At 38.0% G+C, this 23708-nt stretch overlaps 1 protein-coding gene across 1 annotated transcript in view; it reads right to left on the bottom strand.

Moving 5' to 3' along the window:
- Window positions 1-23708, bottom strand: part of LOC309666363 (uncharacterized protein C1orf21) — a 225482-nt gene that overhangs the window by 12972 nt on the left and 188802 nt on the right. The window contains exons 4-5 of the mRNA XM_082473754.1: window positions 9199-9275; window positions 1047-1107 (exon numbers count right to left, since the gene is read on the bottom strand). Coding sequence (XP_082329880.1) covers window positions 1047-1107; window positions 9199-9275 — 138 coding nt within the window. The remainder of the gene's footprint in view (window positions 1-1046; window positions 1108-9198; window positions 9276-23708) is intronic.

Here is a 23708-nt window from a genome sequence, read left to right on the forward strand (position 1 = left end):
AGAGGTCCACCTCAGAGAAGAGTCTGCAACTGAAATACGGATGAATTTAAGACCTCTTTCACTATCTTCCATTGACTGATAGGTATATAACCTAGGAATTCAGGAAGAAATGCTCAAGGGCCACAAAAAGTAAAAAAGAAGTAAAAATTAAAATGGAAAACATTTCAAAGGTAAAATTGGCCCATGATGCCTTAACCATAGTCGTGATATGTTCTGAATTTAGAATTTAACTCTTCCTCAGAATAAGGTTTTCAAATTATAATTCTCAGATGTATAACTTTAGTATTTAAAATTCACTCCCTGTAGTGATAAATTTAAATTCTCTAAGCATGTAAGCCTTTAATGATTACCATATTGAACCCTTCATTCAGTTAATTCGCATATGGCACTCTGAGATCCTAAGTATGGGTTAAATTTCCACATGAATCAACTTTGTGTCTTACTGTCACTGTAAAATCCACACACTTTTAGAGAAGCAACCTGGAGACTCTGCTTTGGAGTCAGACAGACGTGGGCTGGAATTCTAACACTACTGCTATTAGCCTTGCAAACCTGGGTAAGTTACTCAAGCATGAGCCTCAATTTCCTTACCTGTAAAATGCAAATATTACCTGTCTCATGGTCACTTCCCTGAGGTAAGGTATTGATTGCAACATGTTTGCAACATTTGTAAACAACTCAGAGCAGCGTTGGGTATGTAGTAGACAGGTACTAAGGACCTCCTTGCTTGCAGTCTGAGGTCCGAGCAGGGCATCAGGTGCAGACAATACACAGTGATAGATAGCAACGCTCTGTTTCTAGGCAAAGGCTCTTACCAGTCTCTACCTGACTTGCCACACTTTAATGAATGATCAACGGTAGCCCAGAATCCTGGGAAGCTCTGTTATACATTAAATATTCTCCTAGCCACATTGTGGTGTGGGGATGTTTGTTTTAACTCTAACCATCCCCTTGCAAGAAAAGCTTTGTAACAGAAACCAGAATATCGTTACTCTAAATCATGAGGCAATATTTCCCTTGAAACATGTAGTTATTTTACTTCTTACCTTTTCAATTTTTTCATCCAGCATTCTGAAGAATTCTTGTTGGCTTTCAGAGATGTGCATGCTGAAAAACAAAGAGTAGTTAAGTGCATATTTCAGTGTTTTCTTAAACCTAGCTCCCTCAGATGAAAAATGCTGAGTCCCTAAACTTTGGGGCAGTCATTTATTTCTTGAAGACTTTTCCACTGAAGTACTCTGAAGTCACACTAAGGATAAATGTCATTACAGTAATCCTGCAAACGTGTTTCATAATAGTCTATCAGTTCCTATGATTTAAGGAACGTAATTCCCTTTCAACGTACACGTTATTTATAGTGGTGTTACTGGCAGGTGTGTGCCCAATTTTTGCCTTGTAATTAAAACAAAAAGCACAGGCAAGCAGTACATGGCATATTTCAACCCTGTGTGTAACCATAAAAAGAAAATATATCCTAGTTATTACATTAAAATGTGTATTTTACACAGGCTGTCAGCATCAGCATGGTATTCAGCTGACTGTATAGGTGTGGGCTGGCAGCAAACAAGCCGAGAACTTGACCTGAATATCTCCTGTACTGGTGACAGCAAATGCACCTCTTTGGAACTGAAATCCACTGGAACGTGAGAGTAAGTGAGGAGGCATGTCTGAGTAGCCCTCGCCCTGTGTGTTTACCTGTTCTTTGCTATTTAACGGCATACTTAATGAGACGGACGTGGTTAGTGAGGACAAAACTAAGAAGGTAAGGAGAGCAGAGAGGATTCACGGACAGGAGGGAAAGGACCTTGAATGGAAGGGTGACTTTTGTATTCTCAAACCCTGATGCACTAACTGAGCTCTTTCAGATAAACTCCGTTATCCCTAGAGGTGCAGCAGACCCTGCCAGGTGGAGCAAACACCCACCACGAGATCCTCGTTACCTGTGTGTTGTCTTAGAGATGGTGTAACCAGACAGTAAGCGTGGGGCTTACTCTGCTATTCTTCATGCGTTCCTTTCAGAGAGAAGCCCTAAATCTCTTCCACAGGGACAGAGACAGAACTTTCACTCTGATGAAGTAAATTACCCCCTATCGACTGACTCCTGCCTAGGTAAACAGGGATGCCCTCCTCTCACATGGAAACTATCAACACAGTGGCATTAACAATAGTTCTTACCTTCCAGGGTACACACCGCACTGTGAGAAACAGTCCCTAGGTAACAACTTGATTCTTAAACACCTTCTGATGGACAAGGTGATGATTGTGAGTGAGGGGAGCAGACGGAGAAGCATGCTGGGCTGGCTTTACTGTCTTTCTTCAAGATTTAGGAAGGGATAATTGGATTGTTTCTCATTTAGTTTATAAAGTATGAACACTTGATGCTAAGATTAATTAGATCTAAAAATCTTTTATAAAAGCCTGTAGGTTGGGATTTAACTACCACAGCTTAACAATTTCGGCTATTCCTATTTCTCTCTAATTACTAAAAGTCCACCTTGGAAAACACAACGCTTCCCTGGAACATTTCTTTTTTATTGAGGTATAGTTGATTTGCAATATTATATTAGTTTCGGGTGTACAACATAGTGACTCAATATTTTTATAGATTATCCTCCATTTATACCCCGGAGCATTCTTGTGGCTCCCAGCTGGTCCCGGCAAAGCTCTTGTGAGTTAACCCTGCCGTCAGAGCCTCTTCTTTCTGTGACTTGTCAGTTTCCTGAGACTAGGGTGATGATGCTATTGAATCTTAATGACAAGTAATCAAACGAAGGAAAGATGGACAAAATAAGCTCTAGAGCTGAAAGATACACAGCTCCCATTTTAAGTGACTTAAAAAAAGAAGCTTCCAAACAATGAACAGCTAAACTGTGAAAGTATAAGAAGGCAAGGTCTTAATTCCCAAACACTTCACCTGCAAAAATGAAATTCCATTACTCCTGACAAACCTTAGCCTAAACACGGTTATTTCTTCATGATCATCATTACTATTTTTCAATTGCACCTCAGGGAAGTGGCGTAATCCTAATCCTCACAGCAGGACACACCCTGGCTAGTAGTTCATGGCTCACTTTTATTTAGTTATTTTTTAAAATAATAGTATAATAAGCACCCATGAAACCAAAACAAAAAAACAAAGATGCGATTTTTATTTATTTATTTTTTAACATCTTTATTGGAGTATAATTGCTTTGCAATTGTGTGTTAGTTTCTGCTTTATAACAAAGTGAATCAGTTATACATGTACATATATCCCCATATCTCCTCCCTCTTGCATCTCCCTTCCACCCTCCCTATCCCACCCCTCTAGGTGGTCACAAAGCACCGAGCTGATCTCCCTGTGCTATGCAGCTGCTTCCCACTAGCTATCTATTTTACATTTGGTAGTGTATATATGTCCATGCCACTCTCACTTCATCCCAGCTTCCCCTTCCCCATGTCCTCAAGTGCATTCTCTAGTAGGTCTGGTCTTTATTCCCATCTTGCCCCTAGGTTCTTCATGACCTTTTTTTTTTAGATTCCATATATATGTGTTAGCATACGGTATTTGTTTTTCTCTTTCTGACTTACTTCACTCTGTATGACAGACTCTAGGTCCATCCACCTCACTACAAATAACTCAATTCCGTTTCTTCTTATGGCTGAGTAATATTCCATTGTATATATGTGCCACATCTTCTTTATCCATTCATCTGTCGAGGGACACTTAGGTTGCTTCCATGTCCTGGCTATTGTAAATAGATCTGCAGTGAACATTGTGGCACATGACTCTTTTTGAATTATGGTTTTCTCAGGGTATATGTCCAGTAGTGGGATCGCTGGGTCGTATGGTAGTTCTATTTTTAGTTTTTTAAGGAACCTCCATACTGTTCTCCATAGTGGCTGTATCAATTTACATTCCCACCAACAGTGCAGGAGGGTTCCCTTTTCTCCACACCCTCTCCAGCATTTATTGTTTGTAGATTTTTTGATGATGGCCATTCTGACTGGTGTGAGGTGATACCTCATTGTAGTTTTGACTTGCATTTCTCTAATGATTAGTGATGTTGAGCATCCTTTCATGTGTTTGTTGGCAATCTGTATATCTTCTTTGGAGAAACATCTGTTTAGGTCTTCTGCCCATTTTTGGATCAGGTTGTTTGTTTTTTTTTTGATACTGAGCTGTATGAGCTGCTTGTAAATTTTGGAGATTAATCCTTTGTCAGTTGCTTCATTTGCAAATATTTTCTCCCATTCTGAGGGTTGTCTTTTCGTCTTGTTTATGTTTTCCTTTGCTGTGCAAAAGCTTTTAAGTTTCATTAGGTCCCATTTGTTTATTTTTGTTTTTATTTCCATTTCTCTAGTAGGTGGGTCAAAAAGGATCTTGCTGTGATTTATATCATAGAGTGTTCTGCCTATGTTTTCCTCTAAGAGTTTTTATAGTGTCTGGCCTTACATTTAAGTCTTTAATCCATTTTGAGTTTATTTTTGTGTATGGTGCTAGGAGGTGTTCTAATTTCATTCTTTTACATGTAGCTATCCAGTTTTCCCAGCACCACTTATTGAAGAGGCTGTCTTTTCTCCATTGTATATTCTTGCCTCCTTTATCAAAAATAAGGTGACCATAGGTGCGTTGGTTTACCTCTGCGCTTTCTATCCTGTTCCATTGATCTATATTTCTGTTTTTGTGCCAGTACCATACTGTCTTGATGACTGTAGCTTTGTAGTATAGCCTGAAGTCCGGGAGCCTGATTCCTCCAGCTCCGTTTTTCTTTCTCAAGATTACTTTGGCTATTTGGGGTCTTTTGTGTTTCCATACAAATTGTGAAATTTTTTGTTCTAGTTCTGTGAAAAATGCCATTGGTAGTTTGATAGGGATTGCACTGAATCTGTTGATTGCTTTGGGTAGTATATGTAACCACCAAGCACCTTAACAAGATAAATCCCCACCCCCAAAAAACCTCAAACAAGATAAATCCCCACCCCAAAATCCTTTTTCAGATGTCTATATGGCCCATTCCCTCCCTTTACACAAGTCTCTAAAATGTCACTTACTCAGAGATGTCTTCCCTGAGCCACCCTATCATATTTAGCAAACTGCCCCCTGCCTCCTAATTTGTTTTATATATAACATCCAGGGGAGGAATTTATTTAGTAGGAGGAATGGGGAAAGTGTGTCTACTCCATCTAGTCCGGAAATGGAAGTCCGTCACCACGTAAAAAAATTATTTATTCAGGTGAAGTTAACATAACATACAATTAACCATTTCAAAGTGAACAATTCAGTGACATTTAGTTCATTCAAAATGTACAACCATCACTTCTATCTAGTTCCAAAGAATTTCCATTAGTCTAAAGTAAAACCCTTTACCTACTAAGCAGTTTCTGAATCAACAATGTTGATTCTTCCAATCCAAGAACATGGTATATCTCTCCATCTGTTTATATCATCTTTAATTTCTTTTCTTTTCTTTTTTTTAACTTTGGGTTTATTTATTTATTTATTTATTTATTTATTTATATATGGCTGTGTTGGGTCTTCGTTTCTGTGCGAGGGCTTTCTCTAGTTGCAGCAAGTGGGGGCCACTCTTCATCACGGTGCGCGGGCCTCTCATTATCGCGGCCTCTCTTGTTGCGGAGCACAGGCTCCAGACGCGCAGGCTCAGTATATCATCTTTAATTTCTTTCATCAGTGTCTTATAGTTTTCTGCATACAGGTCTTTTGTCTCCTTAGGTTTATTCCTAGGTATTTTATTCTTTTTGTTGCAATGGTAAATGGGAGTGTTTTCTTAATTTCTCCTTCAGATTTTTCATCATTAGTGTATAGGAATGCAAGAGATTTCTGTGCATTAATTTTGTATCCTACTACTTTACCAAATTCATTGATTAGCTCTAGTAGTTTTCTGGTAGCATCTTTAGGATTGTCTATGTATAGTATCATGTCATCTGTAAACAGTGACAGCTTTACTTCTTCTTTTCCGATTTGGATTCCTTTTATTTCTTTTTCTTCTCTGATTGCTGTGGCTAAAACTTCCAAAACTATGTTGAATAATAGTGGTGAGAGTGGGCAACCTTGTCTTGTTCCTGATCTTAGAGGAAATGCTTTCAGTTTTTCACCATTGAGAACGATGTTGGCCATGTTGTGGGTTTGTCATACATGGCCTTTATTATGTTGAGGTTAAGTTCCCTCTACAAAGCTGCGATCTTAACAGCAACCTAGAGGTTACTTACGTCCCACCCATGTGTGTTTCTCCCAACTCAAGGGAACCATCATGCCCCCGCTTTCCTTTTACATAGCTTTACTCTCTCTATGTGCTTAAAAAGTAGATGATTTACTTTAGTTGTTTTTAACTTTATAGAGTGAATTATGCTCTGTGTAATGTTTCAGGACTTACTCTTTGTTCTAGTGCTATATTGCTAGGGTCCATCCAGCATTGTGCATTGCTGCAGTGCATTCGTTTTAACTGCTAATATTCCACTGTGTGAATACAGTGTAGTTCATCTACCCAATTTCCTGTCAAAGGGCATTTGGGTGGTTTCTAATTGTTAAGGTGTTCTTACCAAGTGTCAGACACTGTGATAAGAACTGGGCATACATTATTTCATTTAAGCCCCAGCCCTATAAGACAGGATTTTTCACCTCCATTTTTCTTGGAGAAAACTGAAGCTCACAGACATAACGTCACTGGCCTGAGATTACAAAGTCAGTAAGAATGTGCTCTACGTGGTGCATCAAATGAAGGTGTGAGCATTATCTGCCTTCATTATTAATAAATCTGCCATTATCAGGTATGGGATTGTCCGTCCACTCATGGGGAAAAAAGCCTCATCTTATTTTATACAGCTGCATGATAAATAATAATTTCCTGGATACTATATTATGTTAACGAGTAGAAAAAGTAAAACCCTTCTCTTAGCCCTCTAGAAAAATTTCTTAGTTGAATTCCGGAACCCCAATGATCTGACTCACAGTTTAAAATACACACACACACACACACACGAGCATTATGCTGTGTGAAAAACAGGGGATTTTCTTCATAATTTTAATGTAAACACATGAGCCAATTTAATCAACTTCTCTGAAAGCTTCAGCACATGCCAGTCTGCAAAGCATGCTATTTCAATGTGTCAAAGTTAAATAAGTATTTGCTTTAAAGGAAAAAAGAAATTCTCAATAGAGTCTTTTTCTAGAAGCATTTAAAAGGAGCATATATCTAATGGCTTGGATGAAAAGATGATTTGGTAGTGTTATCAGGTATCTGTTGTCCCCAGAGGCAGATAAAATTAGTGTAGATAAAAGTGATTACAAGTGAAGTGGATTAGGTAGGTTGTGATTATAGCATGACATTTACCTGAGGGTGAAAAAAATCGGTTGTCCCATTATACTGACACTGTAAATGATAAATGGATTTTAAAATGTCCAGTTTTCTTTGGAAGTAAAAACTTCAATCCCTGAGCTCATTCACCACCCCCTGAAGAGCCCTAAACACCATATCACAGTGGCCAAGGCTGCAGCAATTCCAGACACTCAGCCAGGTTAAAGTGATTATGTTATTTTTGTCTCAACCTCCTGGGAAGAACCACAGAACACAACTTTTTCCACTTACGATATTGATTTACATATATGTCATGGTTAAATTTATTTGGGGATGGTGGTGACTGTGTCAGATGTACTCGTGTGATCAGCACCCTTAGGGAATTTGTTCATATTTAGGCAGAACAACACAAAAGAGATTTGCAGCCTCTGGGATTACAGCTTCTTTGAAGAAAGGGCAGGTAGCTTCAAAGTCACACAAGTGCATTTTATCACCAAGGTAGACTCAGTTTTAGAACAATATAGAAACTACTCATTATTCTTTTTAGCATTTTAATTGTGAAATACTTAACACATAAAAAAGGAAACATATAATGTTATTTGTACATTTTCAAATAATAATAATTAAAGGAACACGCATGTAACCACCACTCAGATTAAGAGATAGAACCTCTGGTCCCATTGTCTTCTATCCAGTAGAAAGAACCACTATTCTGAATTTAATGCCTTTTCATTTCCTTGCTTGCCTTTATTGTTTTACCAAGTACATATATATAATATATGGCTTAGCTCTGCCTGCTTTTGCACTTTATAAGCATGAAACTGTACATAGGCAGGTACTACCACTTACCTTACTGGTACAACCTTACATTTCACGAGATTCCTCTATCTTGATCTGGGTAGCTATTGGTCATTCATTTTCACTGATATGTAGCATTCCCATCATAAGAATATACCACATTTTTGTTATCCATTACATGTCTGATGGACATTCAGGTTTTATTTCCAAGAGCTTTTTTTTTTTTTTTTTTGGCCATGTCACCGCCATGAGGCACGCAGGATCTTAGTTCCCCGACCAGGGATGGAACCCATGCCATATGCAGTGTAAGCGTGGAGTCTTAACCACTGGACTGCCAGGGAAGTCCCATATCTTCAAGAGCTTTAAGAGCTCACGTAAACAGTGCTGCTATGGACATTTCAAAATATGCCTGCTGGCACACATTAACAAGTTTCTCTAGCGTATACACCTGAGAGTGGAGTTGTTTTCCAAAGTAATTGTACCAGTTTATATCCCTGCATTCTGGTAAACATTTTAGTATCATTAGACTTCTAAATTTTTGCCAATCTTGTGGTGTGAAATGGTATTTTTTTCATATGCATTAGCTATTCATGTTTCCTCTTCAGTCAAGTGGTTATTTATGTCTTTAGCCTGCTTTTCTATGAGTTCTGTCTTTTACTTATTGATTCATAGAATTACTTGATATATTCTGGAAACCCAACTACTGTTAATTATACGTATTATAAATATATTCCATCATTTTGTGGCCTTTTACTCTCCTATGGTATATTTTGATAAACAGAAGTTCTTAATTTTAATGTAGTCACAAAAATTAATCATTTTTCTTAAGATTTGCATCCTTTGTGACTTATTCAAAGTTTTTCCCTACCCCATGGTTATAAAGATATTCCCCTTCATTTTCTTCTAACTGATGTGAAGTGTCAGCTCTGTCATATATTGTGGGTCTGTTTTGGGTCTCTCTATTTTGTTCCATTAGACTAAATCACACTGTCTCAATTACTGAGGCTTATCATAAGTCTTGGTTATCTGGCAGGCAAAATGGAGCTCACTCTAAAAACATTTTTAGCTTTAAAAACAATATAGGAAAATAGGAACTAGAACTTACTTTGCTCTAGGTTGATGAACTAATCCCGGAATCTCTTTATTAGTTTTAAGTCTTACATTTGAACTGGCACTTTTTTCCTGAAACACATAAACACACATGTAAAAGACAAGATGAGAATCAGCAATTAAACAAGAGCATACATTTTCATCAACAAAATGTTAGATTTGTTTGGGAGCCTCTGAGGTTGGGAAGGACAAAAGTCCTTACAAAGATGTCACACATTACAAGTAGAACTGCCAAATATTTTAAAAGGGAACATTGTCATGAAAAGAGGAATTAACTTTTATAACAGCTATGGCTCCTTTTAGAAAATAACGTGTGAGTAATATTTGATTTTTAGGTGGAGTTACTGAAAACAGTAAGAGAATCAAAGAACAGAAGATTCTAGTGAAAAAGAACAGCAGTAGTACAACCACAGCCATTGTTTGCTTGCCCACATTAAGTGACTTTGTGCATTTTATTTGTGAAAGACAACTGCAGTTACTGACACATAAAGTTTGCATAAGGCCCTAGCAGCGACAGGGACAAGAACATGACTAAAAATAGTTAATATTTTCCATGTATAATGAATATTGAGATTGAATTCAATTAAATTAATGAAACTCAATACTAGCCTGTATTCCAGAAATACTTCTTTGGCTTTTAGCCTGATCTGATTTCTTATTCCCAGTAAACCAGCCGCATAGGAAAGAAATACTCTCAAATCTTAAAATACAAGTATATCAGTAAGCACACTGTCTCAATAATACTACTGCTTTGTGTTTTACATTATCTTTAAAAAAATATTTAAGGTGCTTTAAAATTTGTTCTCTAAATATACCCCCGAAAATGAAAGGAAGGACTATTCTAAACCTACTTAACAGGTGACTATATACACTCAAGCAACCTGAGGTGTGGCAATAATTAAAGACCTGGGGTAGGTAGGGGGGCAAGGAATAAAAAGTTCTGTGGGCCGACCCGCCATTCTCACCATAGGCAGAGTGATGTGGGATGGCACATAAACAGATGGTCCCCAAATGAGCTCTTTCAAGAGCTCATTATTTCTCCTAGGATAGCAGAAGCCATGTAAATCAGTGAAACTGCAACGACTTACATGCCTGGTTGTTTGCTATTTACGACCAAACATAAGCATATCTGTACAACGTCAGTCCTCCAAAATAGAAGGTAATTTTGTCTGTGACCTTCCAGGAGAAGAAACAATCATTACAGTTCTTTTGCAGTCTAGCTTACCTTCTTTACCTCACACTAAACTCGAGAATGTTTTCATGAACATTTAAAAAGTATAAAATATATACTGTTCCCTCTGCTGATGTAGTCAGTGAACAACAGATGAACTACCTTATTTTTTTACAAAGAAGGTGGGAGAACAATTAGAAACTTTAATGCACTAAGTCCAGGAGGGCGGGACCCACATCCCTTCTTTGCAACTGGGACCACAGTGCCTGGCTAGGGGCCTGGCACTCCATGGGAGGCACTCATCGAATATTGGTAGAACAAATAAATGATGTCAGCACATAATTAACTTTTCTAAACATAGATAAAAATAGCTCAACTGTAGTCTCTCTGCAGGACTGAAGATGTAGGTTCCCTCCAAATGAGTCATTTTCTCCCTTAAACTTTATGTGTGCTTGGACTAAGCACTGAAAATGGATGTATTTGATGTGACAGAACCTTATACTTTTTCTCTATTCACATAATTTCCTAAACTCTTTGAACTTAAATGATGCATCATAATTTTAAATATTGCTAAGGCAGGAAAGAGACTTCTAATTCAAATATGCAAAGACATATAATTGTATTCTGTTTCTATTCAATTTATTAAACTATACCCTTCATAACTATACTGTCTCACCAAATCTTCCTTAAAAACACATTGTGTGGTTGCTAAAAAAGAAGGAACCGCCCCAAACAGAGACTCAATAGATGGGTAGGACACTTTAGGACATCAGGCACAGACGTGCCCTTCCAGGAAGTGACAGTACCCAAGGTGAGGCAGAGGTGGGGGGGTGAGGGCATGGGGGATGAGGAGGAAGCAGCTGGAGATTTCCTGGCTACAAATATATATATAACTACATAGAGATTTCTATCTATTTTGTACTTATAATGTATTTGTTTTTACAAATTACCACTCATCAAGATCAGTAACAATTCACCACATGTTATTCTAACTGGTTGCATATATCAACTCATTTTAATGTTCACAAGTATATATATATTAATTTACTTTTATGCCCACATACCTCTCTGAGATAGGTATCGTTATTTTCCCCATTTTATAAATGAGGAAGCTGAGGCATGGAGAGGTGAAACACTTACTGGGATTCTACAAGTAATAAGTAATAGCGTTGGGATTTGAATCCATGCAGAATGGCCCCAGAGTTCATGCTATTAGCCACTAGGCCAGCAGTCCTCAAAGTTTTTACTATCAAGACTTCTTACCTATATTCTGCAAATTTTGATACATTTCATCACACAATATGAAAAAAATCACATTTGTTAAAATCAGCATCAATCTCATGAGAAAAATCTTTCCTTTTTTTAATTTTAATTTTAATTTTTGGCTGCGCTGCGCAGCATGCGGGATCTTAGTTCCCCAACCAGGGATTGAACCCGCGCCCCCCTGCATTGGAAGTGCAGAGTCTTAACCACTGGACCGCCAGGGAAGTCCCTCATGAGAAAAGTCTTGACAAAAGGTGTCAAGCTCATGGTGGTGGATACGAGTTTTCCAAGATTCTAATTTTGGTTTAACATTCGAATTTTATGACCAGCAACAAACACGGACAACTGTTTTCTTTGGAATAACGGGCTCTCTTCGGTCATTTTTGAGAAACTGTTTGCGAAATACCCAAGTCTGAATATCCATAATTTGTCTGTCAGGCACTTTTTTTCTACAGTAGAGATGGTGTCCCACAAAAAACAGCTGCAAGTTCAGCTTGCAACTCAATCAATTGCAGAAGTGCTTTTCCTTGAGATAACAATCTTATTCAAAAATAAAAAGATATGCATCTAAGGCCTAAGAGTTAAAAAATTCAACAATTTCTACTGCTTCATTAAGGGCATTCCTTTTTTTTTAAGAATCAATTTTATTTATTTATAGTTGCGTTGGGTGTTCGTTGCTGCCCACGGGCTTTCTTTAGTTGTGGCGAGCGGGCTCCTCATTGCGGTGGCTTCTCTTGTTGCGGAGCACGGGCTCTAGGGCATGTGGACTTCAGTAGTTGTGGCTTGCAGGCTCTAGAGCACAGGCTCAATAGTTGTGGCGCATGGGCTTCAGTAGCTGTGGCTCGCAGGGTGTAGAGCACAAGCTCAGTAGTTGTGGCACACAGGCTTAGTTGCTCCGTGGCATGTGGGATCTTCCTGGACCAGGGATTGAACCCGTGTCCCCTGCACTGGCAGGCAGATTCTTAACCACTGCGCCACCAGGGAAGTCCCCATCAAGGGCATTCTTAAGTGAAAATAGAATATATTCTTCCACTATGCTTGGTGGTGGTGACTACTAATAATAACTACTATTAGTACTACTAATAATAGTACTACTATGATTACTAATAAGGTGTGGTGCCAATGCCTGGATTTGTGCTAAGGCACAGGCAGTTTTACCCACCATTGCTTTTGTACCATCAGTACAAATGTCAACAGCTATCTGCCTTGAAAAAGGCAAATAGCTTCTTTATTATTAGGAAAATGACTTTGAAGACTCCCTGAGAATATCTCAGGAACCTCCAGGGGTCTGCAGGCCACACCTGAACTATACATAGTGCCTTTCTATTTCTTTTGCATAGAAAAGAACTTTCAATTATTTAATTGTGGTATACGCTTTAAGAAAAAATATTTAACTGCCTTATTGTGATAAAATCTATATTCCATACAATTCCCGCATTATAAATGATTAAATGATTTTAGTAAATTTATAGAGCTGTGCAATTATCACCACAATCCAGTTTTAGAACAGTTAGATCAGCCCCAAAAGTTTCGTCATACCCATTTGTTCTCATCTCTAGTCCCTGGCAACCATAGATCTGCTTTCTGTCTCTACAAATTTGTTTTGTCTAGATTCACATAAATGGAATCATACAATATATAGCCTTTTGCATCTGGCATTTTTCACTTAGCATAATGTTTTCAAGGTTCATCTATACTTCAGCATATTTCAGTGTTTCATTTATTTTAATTGCTACATAATATTCCAATGTATGGATATACTGTATTTTGTTTATCCATGCATAACTTGATGAACATATGGACTGTTTCCAGTTTGTGGCTATTATGAATAATGCTGCTATGAACATTCATATACAAGTCTTTGTGTGAACATACATTTTCATTCCTCTTGGGTAGACTCTAAGGAGTGGAACTGCCAGATTATATGATAAGTTTATATTTGACTATTTAAGATGTCACCAAACTGTTTTCCAAAGTGGCTGTGTCATTTTACATTCCCACCAGCAGTGCACGATGGTTCCAGTTTCTCTACCTCCCTGCCAACACTTGGTATTGTCTCTTCAATTACAGTCATTCAAGTGGGTGTCTCATTGTGGGCTTTATTTATTTTACAAATTTTATTTATTTGGATTTGTTCTTATATGTCTTTCTATCAGAACACCTAGCACCTTGCTACATGGGAGCATTTATATGCTTACTGGTTCGCTGTATTTACATCAAGAAGTCAGTTTTATATTTGCTTACAAACACCAATTAACTTCTGCTTTGGGTTTGTTTGTTGGGGAAGGAGAAGTTTAAGGAGACCTGTCTTTAAAAAAAGAAACAACAAGCAAACAAACAAAACCAAGAAAGGCCAGAGGAAGGATGAGACTGATGGGAGTCTCCGACGGAGCAGATCCAACAGGAGGGCTGAGGGCCATGCCACATTTGGGGTGCTCCAGGAATAGGAACAGAGAATTAAATTGGGAGATGACGGAAGAGGTAACTAAGATATTATTTCCCTTGGCAAGAAAAAACTATTTTAATGGCATTTGACACTCATAAAATAAGTACCTAAAATAAACTGGGACCAAGTGGGATTAAGATGAAGTCATTGAAAGGGCCCTCAGCAGGCAGTTGGTAGAGCTGTGTTTTTATGATCCATCCATATTGGTATCAGAATCATCTAGGATGCTTGTTAAAATACAGATTCCAAGGCCCTACACAATACCTCCTAAGTGTCAGACTCTGGGATTGTGCCCAGGAATCTGCATTTTAAACAAGAGTCCTAGGTGGCTCTTAACTCAAAGTTTGAGGACTTTTATTTCAGAGAAAAGGTACCTTTGTGCTTAGAATTCTCCCTCTTGGTCTTCCACAGAGCAGTTTTCAAACTGAGCCCTGGTGTTCTGCAGAGCTGCCTCAGGGGTCAATAGCAAGGCCTCTCAGAGCAGCAATCCCTTGAACTGTACATTCAGGGGTTTTCAAATGATGCTGGAAAAAAGCATCCACTTCTCAAAAATGTTTGCAAACTAATGTCAGGTAGTGACATGTGTATTTAAACAGCAAATCAAACAACTTCTCCTTTGCTTGGAATTTTATTTCTTTATGAACAGAACACACTCATCAGTGTCTAGAGTAAACTTATCATTCTCTTCTTAGCTTCTCTCATGTTGAAGACAGTCAAACCGAAATATATTTATACTGCTGCTTCCAATCTCGAGGGGCATCTCCCAAAGGGAAAGTCAGAATACCAAGAAAAACTGACAGCTTCTTTACAAAGTATTCTTGAACTTCAGCTCCTTAATTCTGAAGGAAGCAACACAACCCATTCAGGGAGTTGAAGAAAGTACCCCACTCCCTGTTGGTGAGGGAAGGAGCTTCTTTCCTCCTATCACTTCTTTGCCTGTGTTGTCCCACTGAGTCCGGGTCCTGGGAGGTTCCCAGAGTTGGTCTGGGTTGGAAGTGTGAGGAGGAATTTCATTTTCTTTTTTCTGTGCCCAACGGCAGGAAGTTCTGTCTTACAAAGAAATCTCAGGGGCCAGATGGATGGAGGAAGCTGGAGGCCTAGAGAAAAACAGTGGGAGTTGGAGTACTAGCTTCTGGGACTGCTAATGAGGGGCCGACACAGATAAAAGATACAAAAGCACTAAGTACGAACTCTCAGTGGGTTTCCCTCTATACAAAGACTCTGTGTGTGTGTGCATTTTAACCACTGCATTTCAGAAAGTACCTAAAAACTAGAAAAGGTAAATACTTTAACTAGAATTAGGAGATTTTTGGGGGGTACACACACATTTAAAAGTAGGAAGATGTTCAGCTATAACATAAATAATGAGTAATCATTCCAGCTTCTGGGGAGTGTCCCATACGATATACTCTCGGAGAAAACAATCTCATTTGATGTTTTACAAATTTGTGTGATTTCCTAAGAAGTATTAACACGAGTAGGACACCACCTCCTTCAATTATAAAGGAACAGTATCCTCTCTCTTCTGAGTGATGGTGATTAGCTGAGTGACATTTATTCTACCAGAATTTCTGGATGTTAGCAAATGGCAAGGCCCAAGCTACGCAATGCAACTGTTGACTTGGGCCCACCGTTATCATAATTACGTGAGGTCAATGTAATTATAATTACCTGTCCATGGAGATTATTAGAATTATTAGTATTTTGTAAGAATTATTTAGTAGTGATGAAATTGGCATGGAAAGTCTCAGCTTTATGGAAATTCTTTCTATAAATTAAAATATAACCATGTACCTCATTCTATATCAAGTAAATGTTAAGTGGAGCAAATCAGTTTTAAAGCACCAAATATTATTCACATAGTTGTTTCACAAGGTATATTGGAAATATTTAAAATAATCTTTAAAAAGCAAACAGAGTTTTAAGAAATTGCTCAGAACAGATTTCATTGTTTACCAACAAACCTAGAACCAAGTCTCTAAGTTACTATGTCAGGAATTAAAAGAAACTATCATTCACAGAAAGATAGACAAGATGAAAAGGCAGAGGGCTATGTACCAGATGAAGGAACAAGATAAAACCCCAGAAAAACACCTAAATAAAGTGGAGATAGGCAACCTTCCAGAAAAAGAATTCAGAATAATGATAGTGAAGATGATCCAGGACCGCGGAAAAAGAATGGAGGCAAAGATTGAGAAGATGCAAGAAACGTTTAACAAAGACCTAGAAGAATTAAAGAACAAACAAACAGAGATGAACAGTACAATAACTGAAATGAAAACTACACTAGAAGGAATCAATAGCAGAATAACTGAGTCAGAAAAACGGATAAGTGACGTGGAAGACAGAATGGTGGAATTCACTGCTGCAGAACAGAATAAAAAAAAAACAATGAAAAGAAATGAAGACAGCCTAAGAGACCTCTGGGACAACATTAAATGCAACAACATTCACATTATAGGGGTCCCAGAAGGAGAAGAGAGAGAAAAAGGACCAGAGAAAATATCTGAAGAGATAATAGTCGAAAACTTCCCTAACATGGGAAAGGAAATAGCCACCCAAGTCAAGGAAGCGCAGAGAGTCCCATACAGGATAAACCCAAGGAGAAACACACCGGGACACATAGTAATCAAATTGGCAAAAATTAAAGACAAAAAAATTATTGAAAGCAGCAAGGTAAAAACGAAAAATAACATACAAGGGAACTCCCGTAAGGTTAACAGCTGATTTTTCAGCAGAAACTCTACGAGCTAGAAGGGAGTGGAATGATATACTTAAAGTGATGAAAGGGAAGAACATACAACCAAGATTACTCTACCTGGCAAGGATCTCATTCAGATTCGATGGAGAAATCAAAAGCTTTACAGACAAGCAAAAGCTAAAAGAATTCAGCACCACCAAACCAGCTCTACAACAAATGCTAAAGGAACTTCTCTTGGTGGGAAACACAAGAGAAGAAAAGGACCTACAAAAACAAACCCAAAACAATTAAGAAAATGGTCATAGGAACATACATATCGCTAATTACCTTAAATGTGAATGGATTAAATGCTCCAACCAAAAGACACAGGCTTGCTGAATGGATACAAAAACAAGACCCATATATATGCTGTCTACAAGAGACCCACTTCAGACCTAGGGACACATACAGACTGAAAGTGAGGGGATGGAAAAAGATATTCCATGCAAATGGAAATCAAAAGAAAGCTGGAGGAGCTATACTCATATCAGATAAAATAGACTTTAAAATAAAGACTGTTACAAGAGACAAGGAAGGACACTACATAATGATCAAGGGATCAATCCAAGAAGAAGATATAACAATTATAAATATATATGCACCCAACATAGGAGCACCTCAATACATAAGGCAACTGCTAACAGCTATAAAATAGGAAATCGACAGTAACACAATAATAGTGGGGGACTTTAACACCTCACTTACACCAATGGACAGATCGTCCAAAATGAAAATAAATAAGGAAACACAAGCTTTAAATGACACAATAGACTAGATAGATTTAATTGATATTTATAGGACATTCCATCCAAAAACAGCAGATTACACTTTCTTCTCAAGTGCGCACAGAATATTTTCCAGGATAGATCACATCTTGGGTCACAAATCAAGCCTCAGTAAATTTAAGAAAATTGAAATCCTATCAAGCATCTTTTCTGACCACAATGCTATGAGATTAGAAATCAATTACAGGGAAAAAAATGTAAAAACCACAAACACATGGAGGCTAAACAATACATTACTAAATAACCAAGAGATCACTGAAGAAATCAAAGAGGAAATCAAAAAATACCTAGAGACAAATGACAATGAAAACACGATGATCCAAAACCTATGGGATGCAGCAAAAGCAGTTCTAAGAGGGAAGTTTATAGCCATACAAGCCTACCTCAAGAAACAAGAAAAATCTCAAATAAACAATCTAACCTTACACCTAAAGGAACTAGAGAAAGAAGAACAAACAAAACTCAAAGTTAGCAGAAGGAAAGAGATCATAAAGATCAGAGCAGAAATAAATGAAATAGAAACAAAGAAAACAAGAGCAAAGATCAATAAAACTAAAAGCTGGTTCTTTGAGAAGGTAAACAAAATTGATAAACCATTAGCCAAACTCATCAAGAAAAAGAGGGAGAGGACTCAAATCAATAAAATTAGAAATGAAAAAGGAGAAGTTACAACAGACACCGCAGAAATAAAAAGCATCCTAACAGAGTATTATAAGCAACTCTATGCCAATAAAGTGAACAACCTGGAAGAAATGGACAAATTCTTAGAAAGGTATAACCTTCCAAGACTGAACCAGGAAGAAACAGAAAATATGAACAGACCAATCACAAGTAATGAAATTGAAACTGTGATTAAAGATCTTCCAACAAAGACAAGTCCAGGACCAGATGGCTTCATAGGTGAATTCTATCAAACATTTAGAGAAGAGCTAACACCCATCCTTCTCAAACTCTTCCAAAAGATTGCAGAGGAAGGAACACTCCCAAACTCATTCTATGAGGCCACCATCACCCTGATACTAAAACCAGACAAAGATACTACAAAACAAGAAAATTACAGACCAATATCACTCATGAATATAGATGCAAAAATCCTCAATAAAATACTAGCATACAGAATACAACAACACATTAAAAGGATCACACACCACGATCAAGTGGGATTTATCCCAGGGACGCAAGGATTCTTCAATATACGCAAATCAATCAATGTGATACACCATATTAACAAATTGAAGAATAAAAACCATATGATCATCTCAATAGATGCAGAAAAAGCTTTTGACAAAATTCAACACCCATTTATGATAAAAACTCCCCAGAAAGTGGGCATAGAGGGAAACTACCTCAACATAATAAAGGCCATATACGACAAATCCACAGCAAACATCATTCTCAGTGGTGAAAAACTGAAAGCATTTCCTCTAAGATCAGGAATGAGACAAGGATGTCTACTCTCACCACTATTATTCAACATAGTTTTGGAAGTCCTAGCCACGGCAATCAGAGAAGAAAAAGAAATAAAAGGAATACAAATTGGAAAAGAAGAAGTAAAACTGTCACTGTTTGCAGATGACATTATACTATACTTAGAGAATCCTAAAAATGCCACCAGAAAACTACTAGAGCTAATCAATGAATTTGGTAAAGTTGCAGGATACAAAATTAATGCACAGAAATCTCTTGCATTCCTATACACTAATGATGAAAAATCTGAAAGAGAAATTATGGAAACACTCCCATTTAACATTGCAACAAAAAGAATAAAATACCTAGGAATAAACCTACCTAGGGAATCAAAAGACCTGTATGCAGAAAACTATAAGACAGTGATGAAAGAAATTAAATATGATACCAACTAATGGAGAGATATAGCATGTTCTTGGATTGGAAGAATCAATATTGTGAAAATGATTATACTACCCAAAGCAATCTACAAATTCAATGCAATCCCTATCAAATTACCAGTGGCATTTTTTACAGAACTAGAACAAATCATCTTAAAATTTGTATGGAGACACAAAAGACCTCGAATAACCAAAGCAGTCTTGAAGGGAAAAAAACGGAGCTGGAAGAATCAGACTCCCTGACTTCAGAGTATGCTACAAAGCTACAGTAATCAAGCCCATATGCTACTGGCATAAAAACAGAAACATAGATCCAATGGAAGAAGATAGAAAGCTCAGAGCTAAACCCACGCACCTATGGTCAACTAATTTATGACAACGGAGGCAAAGATAGACAATGGGGAAAAGACAGCCTCTTCAATAAGTGGTGCTGGGAAAACTGGATAGCTACATGTAAAAGAATGAAATTAGAACACTCCCTAACACCATACACAAAAATAAACTCAAAATGGATTCGAGACCTAAATGTAAGACCGGACACTATAAAACTCTTAGAGGAAAACATAGGAAGAACACTCTTTGACATAAATCACAGCAACATCTTTTTTGATCCACCTCCTAGAGAAATGGAAATAAAAACAAAAATAAACGATATATAAAGCCTGAGGCGGCGGCGGCAGCGACGGCGTTGGAAGCTTGGACAGGCCGAGGAGCCCGCCGGAATCGGAGCTTGGAGTTTCTTTTGCTCCTGTCGTCCCTTCGTCTTCTCCTCGGCAGAGCCCTCGCGACGCGCCCGGCCCGGAGCCCAGTGGAGCGGCCGCGCCGTGTGGACGAAAGGCTCTTGGTGCTCCAGCCAGGCATCAGGACCGTGCCTCTGAGGTGGGAGAGCCAACTTCAGGACACTGGTCCACAAGAGACCTCCCAGCTCCACGTAATACCAAACGGCAAAAATCTCTCAGAGATCTCCATCTCAACATCAAGAGCCAGCTTCACTCAATGACCAGCAAGCTACAGTGCTGGATACCCTATGCCAAACAACTAGGAAGACAGGAACACAGCCCCATCCATTAGCAGAGAGGCTGTCTAAAATCATAATAAGGCCACAGACACTCCAAAATACACCACCAGACATGGACGTGCCAACCAGAAAGACAAGATCCAGCCTCATCCACCAGAACTCAGGCACTAGTTCCCTCCACCAGGAAGCCTACACAACTCACTGAACCAACCTTAGCCACTGGGGACAGATACCAAAAACAATGGGAACTACGAACCTGCAGCCTGTGAAAAGGAGACCCCAAACACAGTAAGATAAGCAAAATGCGAAGACAGAAAAACACACAGCAGATGAAGGAGCAGGGTCAAAACACACCAGACCTAACAAATGAAGAGGAAATAGGTAGTCTACCTGAAAAAGAATTCAGAATAATGATAGTAAGGATGATCCAAAATCTGGGAAATAGAATAGACAAAATGCAAGAAACATTTAACAAGGACGTAGAAGAACTAAAGAGGAACCAAGCAACGATGAAAAACACAATAAATGAAATTAAAAATACTCTAGATGGGATCAATAGCAGAATAACTGAGGCAGAAGAAAGGATAAGTGACCTGAAAGATAAAATGGTGGAAATAACTACTGCAGAGCAGGATAAAGAAAAAAGAATGAAAAGAACTGAGGACAGTCTCAGAGACCTCTGGGACAACATTAAACGCACCAACATTCGAATTATAGGGGTCCCAGAAGAAGAAGAGAAAAAGAAAGGGACTGAGAAAATATTTGAAGAGATTATAGTTGGAAACTTCCCTAATATGGGAAAGAAAATAGTTAATCAAGTCCTGGAAGCACAGAGAGTCCCATACAGGATAAACCCTAGGAGAAACACGCCAAGACACATATTAATCAAACTGTCAAAAATTAAATATAAGGAAAACATATTAAAAGCAGCAAGGGAAAAACAACAAATAACACACAAGGGAATCCCCATAAGGTTAACAGCTGATCTTTCAGCAGAAACTCTGCAAGCCAGAAGGGAGTGGCAGGATATACTTAAAGTGATGAAGGAGAAAAACCTACAACCAAGATTACTATACCCAGCAAGGATCTCATTCAGATTTGATGGAGAAATTAAAACCTTTACAGACAAGCAAAAGGTGAGAGAGTTCAGCACCACCAAACCAGCTTTACAACAAATGCTAAAGGAACTTCTCTAGGCAAGAAACACAAGAGAAGGAAAACACCTACAATAACAAACCCAAAACATTTAAGAAAATGGGAATAGGAACATACATATCGATAATTACCTTGAATGTAAATGGATTAAATGCTCCAACCAAAATACACAGGCTGGCTGAATGGATACAAAAACAAGACCCATATATATGCTGTCTACAAGAGACCCACTTCAGACCTAGAGACACATACAGACTGAAAGTGAGGGGATGGAAAAAGATATTCCATGCAAATGGAAATCAAAAGAAAAATGGATTAGCAATTCTCATATCAGACAAAATAGACTTTAAAATAAAGAATATTACAAGAGACAAAGAAGGACACTATATAATGATCAAGGGATCGATCCAAGAGGAAGGTATAACAATTGTAAATACTTATGCACCCAACATAGGAGCACCTCATTACATAAGGCAAATACTAACAGCCATAAAAGGGGAAATCGACAGCAACACAATCATAGTAGGGGAGTTTAACACCCCACTTTCACCAATGGACAGATCATCCAAAATGAAAATAAATAAGGAAACACAAGCTTTAAATGATACATTAAACAAGATGGACTTAATTGATATTTATAGGACATTCCACCCAAAAACAACAGAATACACATTTTTCTCAAGTGCTCATGGAACATTCTCCAGGATAGATCATATCTTGGGTCACAAATCAAGCCTTGGTAAATATAAGAAAATTGAAATCGTATCAAGTATCTTTTCTGACCACAACGCTATGAGACTAGATATCAATTAAAGGAAAAGATCTGTAAAAAATACAAACACATGGCAGCTACACAATACACTACTTAATAACGAAGTGATCACTGAAGAAATCAAAGGGAAATTCAAAAAATACCTAGAAACAAATGACAATGAAAACACGACGACCCAAAACCTATGGGACGCAGCAAAAGCAGTGCTAAGAGGGAAGTTTATAGCAATACAAGCCTACATCAAGAAACAGGAAACATCTCAAATAAACAACCTAACCTTGCACCTAAAGCAGTTAGAGAAAGAAGAACAAAAAAACCCCAAAGCCAGCAGAAGGAAAGAAATCATAAAGATTAGGTCAGAAATAAATGAAAAAGAAATGAAGGAAACAATAGCAAAAATCAATGAAACTAAAAGCTGGTTCTTTGAGAAGATAAACAAAATTGATAAACCATTAGCCAGACTCATCAAGAGAAAAAGGGAGAAGACTCAAATCAATAGAATTAGAAATGAAAAAGGAGAAGTAACCACTGACACTGCAGAAATACAAAAGATCATGAGAGATTACTACAAGCAACTCTATGCCAATAAAATGGACAACCTGGAAGAAATGGACAGATTCTTAGAAATGCACAAACTGCCGAGACTGAACCAGGAAGAAATAGAAAATATGAACAGACCAATCACAAGCACTGAAATTGAAACTGTGATTAAAAACCTTCCAACAAACAAAAGCCCAGGACCAGATGGCTTCACAGGTGAATTCTATCAAACATTTAGAGAAGAGCTAACACCTATCCTTCTCAAACTCTTCCAAAATATTGCAGAGGGAGGAACACTCCCAAACTCATTCTACGAGGCCACCATCACCCTGATACCAAAACCAGACAAAGATGTCACAAAGAAAGAAAACTACAGGCCAATATCACTGATGAACATAGATGCAAAAATCCTCAACAAAATACTAGCAAACAGAATCCAACAGCACATTAAAAGGATCATACACCATGATCAAGTGGGGTTTATTCCAGGAATGCAAGGATTCTTCAATATACGCAAATCAATCAATGTGATACACCATATTAACAAATTGAAGGAGAAAAACCATATGATCATCTCAATAGATGCAGAGAAAGCTTTCGACAAAATTCAACACCCATTTATGATAAAAGCCCTGCAGAAAGGAGGCATAGAGGGAACTTTCTTCAACATAATAAAGGCCATATATGACAAACCCACAGCCAACAGTGTCCTCAATGGTGAAAAACTGAAACCATTTCCACTAAGATCAGGAACAAGACAAGGTTGCC

The sequence above is a fragment of the Balaenoptera physalus genome, assembly GCF_965194825.1.
Source record: "Balaenoptera physalus genome assembly, chromosome: 1".
Taxonomy (NCBI): Eukaryota; Metazoa; Chordata; class Mammalia; order Artiodactyla; family Balaenopteridae; genus Balaenoptera; species Balaenoptera physalus.